The 10438-nt window shown below is 31.8% G+C and overlaps 5 protein-coding genes across 5 annotated transcripts; 3 read left to right on the top strand and 2 right to left on the bottom strand.

The window, feature by feature from the left end:
• The first annotated feature begins 930 nt into the window (after nucleotides 1-930).
• LOC114878226 (glyoxal reductase-like) lies at nucleotides 931-2423 on the top strand. The gene is made up of 5 exons (XM_029191791.2): nucleotides 931-1224; nucleotides 1351-1431; nucleotides 1517-1911; nucleotides 1986-2187; nucleotides 2254-2423. Exons 1-5 carry the CDS (start codon nucleotides 1164-1166, stop codon nucleotides 2391-2393), a joined length of 879 nt encoding a protein of 292 aa, XP_029047624.1. The 5' UTR covers nucleotides 931-1163; the 3' UTR covers nucleotides 2394-2423.
• A 26-nt stretch (nucleotides 2424-2449) lies between these two features.
• LOC114878209 (tRNA-specific adenosine deaminase 1) lies at nucleotides 2450-3905 on the top strand. Its single transcript, XM_029191768.2, has 3 exons — nucleotides 2450-3111; nucleotides 3181-3432; nucleotides 3499-3905. Exons 1-3 carry the CDS (start codon nucleotides 2450-2452, stop codon nucleotides 3776-3778), a joined length of 1194 nt encoding a protein of 397 aa, XP_029047601.1. The 3' UTR covers nucleotides 3779-3905.
• LOC114878216 (RNA 3'-terminal phosphate cyclase-like protein) lies at nucleotides 3820-5666 on the bottom strand. The gene is made up of 7 exons (XM_029191780.2): nucleotides 5322-5666; nucleotides 4985-5224; nucleotides 4748-4914; nucleotides 4500-4674; nucleotides 4277-4427; nucleotides 4105-4209; nucleotides 3820-4042 (listed from the first exon to the last, which is right to left on the bottom strand). The coding sequence occupies exons 1-7, from the start codon at nucleotides 5461-5463 to the stop codon at nucleotides 3898-3900; spliced, it is 1125 nt and encodes a 374-aa protein (XP_029047613.2). The 5' UTR covers nucleotides 5464-5666; the 3' UTR covers nucleotides 3820-3897.
• Nucleotides 5667-6160: 494 nt separating this feature from the next.
• LOC114878231 (UDP-N-acetylglucosamine transferase subunit ALG13 homolog) lies at nucleotides 6161-7511 on the top strand. The gene is made up of 3 exons (XM_029191805.2): nucleotides 6161-6533; nucleotides 6609-7024; nucleotides 7108-7511. The coding sequence occupies exons 1-3, from the start codon at nucleotides 6441-6443 to the stop codon at nucleotides 7121-7123; spliced, it is 525 nt and encodes a 174-aa protein (XP_029047638.2). The 5' UTR covers nucleotides 6161-6440; the 3' UTR covers nucleotides 7124-7511.
• A 98-nt stretch (nucleotides 7512-7609) lies between these two features.
• Nucleotides 7610-10204, bottom strand: LOC114878626 (succinate--CoA ligase [ADP/GDP-forming] subunit alpha, mitochondrial). The gene is made up of 7 exons (XM_029192652.2): nucleotides 9976-10204; nucleotides 8939-9174; nucleotides 8614-8835; nucleotides 8427-8531; nucleotides 8167-8346; nucleotides 7854-7988; nucleotides 7610-7780 (listed from the first exon to the last, which is right to left on the bottom strand). The coding sequence occupies exons 1-7, from the start codon at nucleotides 10010-10012 to the stop codon at nucleotides 7694-7696; spliced, it is 1002 nt and encodes a 333-aa protein (XP_029048485.1). The 5' UTR covers nucleotides 10013-10204; the 3' UTR covers nucleotides 7610-7693.
• Nucleotides 10205-10438: the final 234 nt, after the last annotated feature.

Raw genomic sequence — 10438 nt, 5'->3', positions numbered from 1 at the left:
ACGAGCATTAATGATAATAAGCAAAGGTTCTGATGAAATAGAGAAATTCGTAGAGTAGTGCACAAGATCACCGGTTGTGTAACGTTACAGACGTAAAATAGATTAAAATAGCGAACGATCAACCATAGCGCGGAAAACGATTTCAACAGAACGATACTTGCTGCATTTTGTAAATAAATATATGCTTCTTTGGAGTTGTTTACTTGGCAAATAAACCCGCCTAGATAAAACATGCAGTATTACAGAGTTAAGGAAATAGCAATGATTATATCGTTAAATCAGAAATTTTGTTTCTCGATTATTAGAAAAAGTATAATTTAAAGATGAAAGATAAAATTTTGGCTTCATTTAATTTCATTATGGAGTATATACAAAATGTTTCTGACTAGGTGACAAAAGGGGAAAGAGGACGAATTTATATAAAAAAGTGAATCGGAAATGTGAAGTGACATTTTTTCGTTAAAGGCTTCATTTTTGAATAAATCGATGTTGAAAATGAATTAAAATTTTTAAAAACACTCTGGGTATAAAGAAAGCAGTGATGTAAGGAATGCAGGGATATAAGAGAGCAGGAGTATAAGGGATTAAATAACTAAAATGATAGTAAAATTTAAGTCAATTAAATAAATAACTGAGAAAAGAAATTACAGACTGCTCTCTGCATGCAGACTTATTTTCATCTGGGGGTGTCTGAGACCCCATAAAATATGAACCCTCGGAAACGACAGCTACTATTCTAGCTGAAAACGAGCTTTTTGAATTCGCCGATAGAGAGCGCAAAAGATTATCGATTTATAGCTCTTCCGTTTAACGACAGGTGGCGCAAGTGTAAAATCCCGCCAAATAATTTGAAATTTCATATATGTAGAGTACCGAGCATATGTATATAGTAAATATATAGATTTTCTCAAGGAAAATGGCGATCCCCTTTCCCCTCAGACTTCTGCAATAATGAAACCAACCGTGCTCGATACTTAATGAGAAGAAGGTTACGCATACAATTAACTCTGACATTGACTATACTTTGCGACTATTGGAATATAAATTGGTCCTGCCATTTGCCTTCGCACACGCAACAGTGTCATATTACAATTATTATATATTTACTATATTATTTACACAAAGATAACATACTCGAGTAAGTGCAATAATAGTTTGTAAATATGAATGGTAGAACGCGGAACGTTCGACTTTCGAGTGGCTATGTTATGCCTCTTATTGGATGTAAGATCATTAAAAAAAAATAAGATACAATATTTATTTCTTACTTTTAAAGATTTGTTTAATTTATATTCATTATTATGTGACAGGTACCATAAATTATAAAGTATTGAATAATTTTTCTTTCAGTTGGAACATATAAGATTCAAGGGAGAGAGACAATATGTGATGTTGTTGATGAAAGTTTGAAAGTAGGTTTTCGTTCTATTGGTACGTATACAAGTATAGAATATTTACTGATATTTGCAAATACAGTTTTAAATGTATTTTTCATAATTCTGTTTATTATACACAGATACAGCTGTAGTTTACCGTAATGAAGAGGATATTGGTTATGCTTTAACACTGCTGTTACCAAAATATAATCTTGAAAGAAGCGATATTTTTATAACAACTAAACTTTCGCCAAGAGATCATGGAAATCCAGAAAGAATAGAAGAATCTGTGCAGAAGTCTCTTAAAGCACTTAATACCACATACATTGATCTGTATTTGATTCATTGGCCAGCTGCTTCCCGTATACCAGAGACTTCCACAGATAACTCCAGCTTAAGAGCAAAGACTTGGAGAACATTAGTAGATTTGAAAAAGCAAGGATTCATAAGATCTGTAGGTGTATCTAACTATACTGTAAGGCACTTGGAAGAGTTGTTACATGACCGTAAGGGTATAGCACCAGCTGTTAATCAAGTAAGATTAACCCTGTGCTAATTAAATATCTTCATTTACATTGATTATAAAGTTAATTATGTTTGTTTTTATAGGTTGAATGCCATCCTCATTTTCGTCAAGAAGAACTAATCGCATATTGCAATGAAAAAGGCGTTCATGTGCAAGCTTACTCTTCTTTAGGAACTAGTAGCAATACTAGTCTTTTAACAGATCCAACTGTTACGAAAATAGCTTCTCAGCTTGATGTATCTCCAGCGCAGTTGTTGTTAAAATGGGCCTTGGAACAGGGAATTGGTAAATAATTTATTCTTTTAATGTACCTATATTGTAATTCTGTACTATTTATGAATATTCTTTTAGGAATTATTCCCAAGGCTGTACAAAAAGAGCATATAAGAAACAATATGCAGTTAGATTTTATGATTGATGAAGAAAATATGAATGCTTTATCTTCTCTGCCTCAGTGTAAATATACTTGGGATCCTTCTAATGTTTATTAAATAAACAAAGCAATAAATAATTTAAACTAATTTAAAGACATTAGTGATTTAATGATATGTATTTTATATTATATCATAATAGCATGAAAGATTTTGCAGATCAAGTTGCACAACTTTGTATAGAAAAATATGCAAAGCTTGGTAAAACTGGTAAACCATCGGAAAAAGAATGGACTGTATTGTCGGGTATCGTATTAAAGAAACACGATGATTCGTTGTCTTTAGTAGCTCTCGCTACGGGAACAAAATGTTTAGGGAAAATAGATTTAATAAATACGGAAATATACAAAGAAGGTTGTAGATTACACGATTCTCACGCTGAAATTCTTTCTAGACGTGCCTTTTTAAGATATTTATATAACCAGATCGATTTGTTAGTTGATGGTATTGAAAGTGATGTTTTCGAAATGGATGATGAAAACAAAATTAAATTACAAAGTGGAATATCATTCCATTTCTTCACAAGTCAAACACCTTGTGGAGATTGTTCCATATTTTTAAAAGAGTCCTGTGACAATAATCCACCTCCAACAAAAATTAGAAAAGAGGAGCACATAATCAAAGATGTATATAGAACTGGTGCAAAATGTGTTAAATCTGAAAAATACCACGATCCTTACTTACCAGGAGTGAATTATCATGTAGTTGGACCATTACGCACTAAACCCGGAAGGGGAAATCCTACTCTCAGCTTGTCTTGTTCAGATAAAATAGCAAAGTAAATACAAATGCTACAATCCGTTTCTGATACCGATCATTATAATTATATTTTGTGTACGGATTTCAGATGGAATATTATGGGATTACAGGGCTCACTTTTATCAATATTAATACCTACAATAAAAATAGATACCGTTGTAGTTGGAGGTAATTGTCCTTTCTCTTTAGAGGCAATGGAACGTGGATTGTATAAACGGTTCAATAAAGAATTATATGAATTAAAAATTGTGCAAAGCAATATCTCTTTTAAAGAGCAGAAAAATTATGAAAGAACACATCCGTGCCCATCGAGTATAATATGGTGTGCTGTCAAAAATCGGTAATTTTTTACTTTATACGTATAATTATATTTTTTCAAATCGTATTTACATAATTAAATTTACAGTGATACGGAAATAGCAATTGAAGGCAGAAAACAAGGTGCCACTAAAAAGAAGAAAGGTAACAATTTACTTGTAACAAAACGAGCATTGTTTGAAACATTCTTACGAGTTTATGATAAGTATCAGAACTTTGAATGCAATATAAAACATCCTAAAAAAATCACCTATTTAGATTGTAAAAAGTGGTCCAAAAATTATCACAATTTATGGACCACATTAAAGTCAAATATTTTCCACGCATGGCCTTCTAAACCAATTCACTTACAAACATTTGTATTATAAAATTTACGGTCTTACGGGGATTGATTTAATAACGATTTAAATCGTAGTTAGAAATTTTGTCATTTATTCGTTGGAATTACAAAACTATTATATATAATAAAAATATAAATACTTTGATTTTATAATATCCGCCTGCTGATGTTTGTATAGCCCACGCCTACACAAGTTAAAACAACTTGATCTAATACTTCATCTTCTTCTTTAAGCGGCTCAATTTTAAAGACGGTTCCAAAGAAATCCCGTAAATCGCGTAAAAACTGTATCCTATAGAAATGATATTTTTTTTTAGATTTAATATTTTGGTTAATCTTTTTTTCCATACTTACATTGATGGTGTTAAAGGTCCTGTTACAACTTTAGATACATCCTTTTTACCTAGTGCCATAAACATAGCAGTCATGGGTTGGAAAGGTGAATCCACACATCCATTTCTAAAATTATGTGAGTTTATGTTACACTTCAATTGCATTATGCATGTTTTTCATTTATTTGCTATACCTATAAATTTCGTCAATCAGCTTCATAGCTGCTTCTTTACCAAGATCTTCTGGTACACAAGGTAAAGAACCTGTGGTCATGTGAGGTGAACATGCTTCTCCACCAAAAAAGACTTCATTTGTTGTTTCAGCTGATAAACTTATTCCAAAACCTGGTATATTTGTAATTATTTCAAATATTTAATTCATATAACAAGCTAAGTATAATGATATTAAATGTATACCTGGAGATTTGCCACTAGCTGCACCTCTACAATGATCTGCATAGATATAGACATCTGGCAGGAACTTTAATAATACACCTTTAGCAGATTCTATAATTCTATTAGCAATAGCAGGAGAAACACGTATACTACATGCAGTACCTCTTATTCTTTTGACCATTCCACTATCATGAAGCTATAAACAAATTTTTCTATGTAAAGCTATACCTATTATTAGTAAAAATTTATACAGACTGATTAAAACTAACTTGAATAGTCCTAAGATTACGGCTAGCAGGGCATTTCAAATGAATTTCTCCACCTCCCAGTGGTGCTGCTCCTCTTTTTTTAATAGTAAGGACAACTTCATTGTCTCCCAATAAAAATCTTTTTAATATAGGTACACCAATTGCTTTAATTCGATCAACAGAGGGATCTGAAAAATATCAAATGAGGTTTAGCAATGTTCAAACTTGACTTCCTGTTATATCATTGTTCTTACATACCTATTGTGTTATTAGTGATTCCTCTAAGTTTTACTTCAACTGCTTTTTTACAAAATGGAGCTAATATCATGATCCCTTCTAAGTAATATCCAATACCTCTTTGTAAGCTACAATCATGTTCCAAATCTCCTCCATTTAATAAACCAGGACTATAATATAAATTAGTTCCTGTTTCATTTAGCTCTATCCTTGATCCATTTGTAATTTTATCCAATAAGCGTATAAAGCTGACTTCATATTCTTATATATAAACATATACAAAGAATAAATTACATTTTATTTATTGTTACAACTGAAATACTTAAGTACTCTTTAAGAAATGTGCATTTGAACTAACCTCTAAGTCCAGGATTATCATCTTTGATTCTAATATCTGTTACTTGCACCGGTCTACCTGACAATGTAGACAATAGCAAGCGATATCGCAAATAATTGCAACCTTCATACGTAAGAACCTTATTTTTTATTTTAGCTGGCATATTGTATTAAAATTCGCGGGGCATAATAACACAATGTGACGAAAGCATAAATTTCGTAACGTATAGGATTGCCTTGTATCAGGCAGTGATTATATTCAACAAGACTGAATATGCCTTTAAAAAAAAACAATTTTTACTCCCTTTCATTCTATTTTTTAGAAATTAGTCAAAATCAACAGAAGACCTGAAAATAATTATTAAACTAGTTATTCGAGAAACCGGTATTTTAAAAAGACCGCCATACATTTAGTATTTTTAAAATTCGATCCCGGCGCCATCTATACAAAAATGGCTGAACCTACTCAACAACTTCGGGGTCCTTGACACCCCGAATACCGTGTGGTCAGTATACAGATGGAGCCATCGGTGCGTATGGGGTCCCTGAAACCCCGAATGCCAAAATGTCAGTATGCAGAGAGAGCCAGTGGTACTTCGGGGTCCCTGAAACCCCGAATGCCATAATGTCGGTAGAGCCACTGGCGCTTCGGGGTCCCTGAAACCCCGAATGCCATAATGTGGGTAGAGCCACCGGTGCTTCGGGGTCCCTGGAACCCCGAATGCCATAATGTCGGTATGCAGTGAGAGCCTCCAGTGCTTCGGGGGTCCCTAACACCCCACGATGTATCAGATCGGTATCCAAAGGGCACAGCGGGGTCCCTGAAACCCCAAATGAAATCAAGTCCGTATGAAAAGACCATACCAGTATAATAATCGTCCTCTAATTTCTTCCGGAGTTTATTTAATTTACTTTATTTATTTTTTCCGCCTATTAACAAGCTCATCACAGAGGAATAAAATTTATGATTTTATCTCTCTTCTAAGCCTCGGCGAACCTTTTGTTTATTATTTTATCCTTCCTTATGACATTGACTTTGTAGTCAATGCTTCTACTATCTGTAATCACTGAGCAAAGGTTGTCACTGCGCTATTTATTGCATGAAAATTATTAATTTCTATTATAATTAATCATATTTACCATGTCAGTAACAAATAAAAAAGTGTTTGTTACTGTAGGTACTACAAAATTTGATGAATTAATCAGAACAGCACTCTGTTTAGAAGTTTTAGAAGTAAACATATGAAATCATAAGACTTGTTTATTTTTAATTTCACTAATGTATATTGCTATTGTATAATTGTTTCAGGCATTGTCATCAAGAGGATATAATGAAATGATTTTACAAATTGGCAAAACTTTATTTGTGCCTGATTGTACACCATGTTGTGGTTTTGTAAACATAGAATACTTTAACTTAAGTGTAAACATTAATGATTATGTAGAAAATGCAGATCTTATTATAAGTCATGCAGGGGCTGGAAGCATACTTGATGCATTAGAAAATAGAAAGAACTTAATTGTTGTTGCAAATGAAAATTTGATGGGCAACCATCAATTAGAATTAGCTGAGCAACTGTATCAAGACAAACATTTATATTATTGTACCTGTGAAACGTTATTGAATACTATACAAATAATGGATTTTACAAAATTAAGACCATTTGTTAATGATAAAAGTAAACGTATCGCCGAATTTATAGATAAAATAATGGGATTTTCAGTGTAAGGACATTAAAAATTATTTGTGTATCTATTAAAGTAATGTTAAAACAATTTCAAAATAAATATAAAATTTATTTCTACAGAACGAAAAACTTTTGAAGGGTTAATTGATGTCATTTGATATATTTTAGTTTTTACAAGTTACAATATAAGTATATAACAGTTTGAGTTGTTTGTTATAACAGATATAGCTTTGATATAATTTACAACAATAGTAAGAATTACTTAAATAACTGTTTCTTAAAATTATGGTGTAATAGCATAGAAAAATTTATAATTTGCAAGTTAAAAAAAAAATGACGAATAACAACGGCAGTTATTGTTAAATATTTTTTTACATATTATCTTTGGACGTTTGCTGTCGTTAAAATAAAAGCTATATCGGTAAAAGTATTTTTTGAACACTGTACAGTGTTAAAATAAATTCAGTCCTTCAAAAAATCTTCTTGTTACTTTATAAGTTTAATATCTTTAGGAATGAAGTAGACAGGCAACTTCGTACGACGATGAACATAGGTATTGCATCAGCAATTTAAAGAATTTACACATTTTAATGTGTCACATCGTATCGCTTTTTAGATGATGTCATTATTTATACTTTAAATTTATTGTACGAAGATACATCCACATGAGGCAAACTACATATATATATATAGCGACATGTGTTTTTTAATTACACACCAAGCCAAGACGTGTCATTTCTTTCAAGAGTTCATTTCCCATTTGCGCAGGACTCCTAGTAACTATTACACCGGCCTGTAAAAAAAAACATTTTTATATACGATAACAGGAATAAATTAAATCAATAATACACGGAATTTAGTTGTACCTTTTCTAGTGCATTAATTTTATCCTGCGCGCCTCCTTTTCCTCCTGAAATAATTGCACCAGCGTGTCCCATTCGTCGTCCTGGAGGAGCAGTGATACCAGCAATGAATGACACTACTGGCTTAGCTTTACCACCCTGAAATATATTAAACGAGTATAACACCCATACGCGTTATTACAGTAAATTAAATTTATAAGGATTTACAACATGCTTTGAAGAATGTAGGACATCAGGATTACTGAAAAGTAATTATCAGTTACTAGGATAGGATGGGGTGAGGTTTAGGTACCAATAAGTTAGAACAGCAACCAACAGTGTTATGTTCAATGAGGTATTCTGCTGCTGATTCTTCTGCACTACCACCAATTTCACCAATCATTATAATACCATCACACTGTGGATCTTTAAGAAATACTTCCAAACAATCAATGAAGTCAGTTCCATTAAAGGGATCGCCGCCAATTCCAACACAGAGAGTTTGCCCAAGACCAGCCTTTAAAATAAAATTTTCATTATTAACTCTTATTAACTCTCCAAGAAAAACTGCAAAATCAGAAAGAAGTACCAACTTACAAGGGTTGTTTGATTCACAGCCTCATATGTTAAAGTACCAGATCTTGATACAATACCAACTTTTCCTTTTTGATGTATATGGCCTGGCATAATGCCTATTTTACACTGAGATAATTGTATGTTGTAAAATGAATATAAGACAAATTAGTACACAAATATTAAAAGATTTCAAATAAAATATCCATACCTGTTCTGGAGCTATTATTCCAGGACAATTTGGCCCAATTAAACGCGATTTGGTTTGCTCTAACAGTCGTCTTTTAACTTTCACCATGTCATGTTGTGGAATACCTTCAGTAATACATACAATTAATGGCATTTCAGCCTCTATAGCTTCCATGATAGCTGATGCTGCTGCTGGTGGAGGAACATAGATAACAGTAGCTGTGGCACCTGTGGCTTCCTTAGCCTATAATGAAAATCATGTAATCTATAAATTTAATGTCATTTTATATGTGACCTTTCAACAGAAATTATGTAATTTAAATATTATAATGAAAAATTTTATCAACCTCTTTCACAGTTTTATAAACTGGTTTTCCAAGATGTTCTGTGCCAGCCTTCTTGGGACTAACGCCGCCTACTATTTTAGTACCATACTCAATGGCCTGTTTGCAATGAAACGTTCCTTGTTTACCAGTAAAACCTTGACATATTACTTTGGTATTGGAATCAATTTTTAAATTTTTTCTAGTAGCTGTATAATTAAATCTTATTTGAGAACCTAACAGACTTCCACAATTTCTGACTGAAACATAAAAGAAACAATATATTGAATGAAAATATACTACCAAGACAACTTGTTGAAAGAAAATTTTAAACAAGTGCATGTACATTGTTATCTTCAATTATTACTTTAATATTAGTTTATTCTATTAAATTTAGGAATAATTAAGTGGTGTAAACAGAAATTTTAAGTCCCTATTGTCTCAACACAAGCTTATTTATAGGAACAATATCAAATTTCTTAATTTTTAGGTCAAGGTTCATTGAATGAACATCATCCAATGAGTTCATGTGATTGAACTCATGCATGACACTTATTATGACAGAATGATAAATTATAATATAGATACATTAAAACAATGATTCAACATTGTTTCTAACAGCTATAGAAAATAATGTTAATAAGTTAAATGTAACATCACTGGTACAAGGTACATACTAAGATAAAAAAAGACTTAAAAAATGTATATTATGACATGTATATAAAAGAGAAGTGAAAATTTAATACAGAATTACATAATGATTCATTAATAGTTAGAGGATATTGTACAGCAAATCTAATTAATTATAAGTAAATCCCCCCATAAAGAATGAGTTATGAATAATTATATATATCCTTATATAATGGGAACATTAATATGAACTGCAGGATGTCAGAAGTATTTTTAGTTTTTGAAATTTATAACATATTCGATACGAGACACGAGAATAGGACGTGAAATCTTGCAATATCATACAAATCTGTTTCAAGTATTTCGAAATATACAAAGGTCCACTTTTTTAACAATGAAAAAAACCCATTCAATAAGTGTAAGTATTTTACCTGTGAATTTTGAAAATGTCCTGACAGCCACAGCCATTTTTAACTAATGTTTCTTTTAAAAAAGTTCGGTTAATAAAATTGAATTATTAGAGAACAACCATTAAGAGGACTAACTTCGATCAACTAGCGAGGTCAAGTTCGAAAGAAAATATACGGACAAAGTGCTCTTATCGTATGTATATTCAACTCCACCAGATTCGTTCCGAACTTGTCAGATGACAGGAACATTGAACACCGAAATGATTGGTCAAACACTTTTCAAAGCCTTACTTTCAACCTGATTTTCAATGTAAAAGTTTGTTCGTAGGAAGCAAATTTCCTATAACAATCTAATAGATTATTATCAGGATAAACCTATTCTGAAATCAGATATTTCAGGTATAGATCTTGAACTTAAAACCAAGTAAAGATAAGAATGATTTTTTTGAGTTTGTAACTTTGTGTATTGGTCTCACAATTTACT

This window comes from Osmia bicornis, chromosome 3 (assembly GCF_907164935.1).
Source record: "Osmia bicornis bicornis chromosome 3, iOsmBic2.1, whole genome shotgun sequence".
In the NCBI taxonomy this organism is placed as follows: Eukaryota; Metazoa; Arthropoda; class Insecta; order Hymenoptera; family Megachilidae; genus Osmia; species Osmia bicornis.
This window is presented reverse-complemented; position numbering and strand designations above follow the sequence as displayed.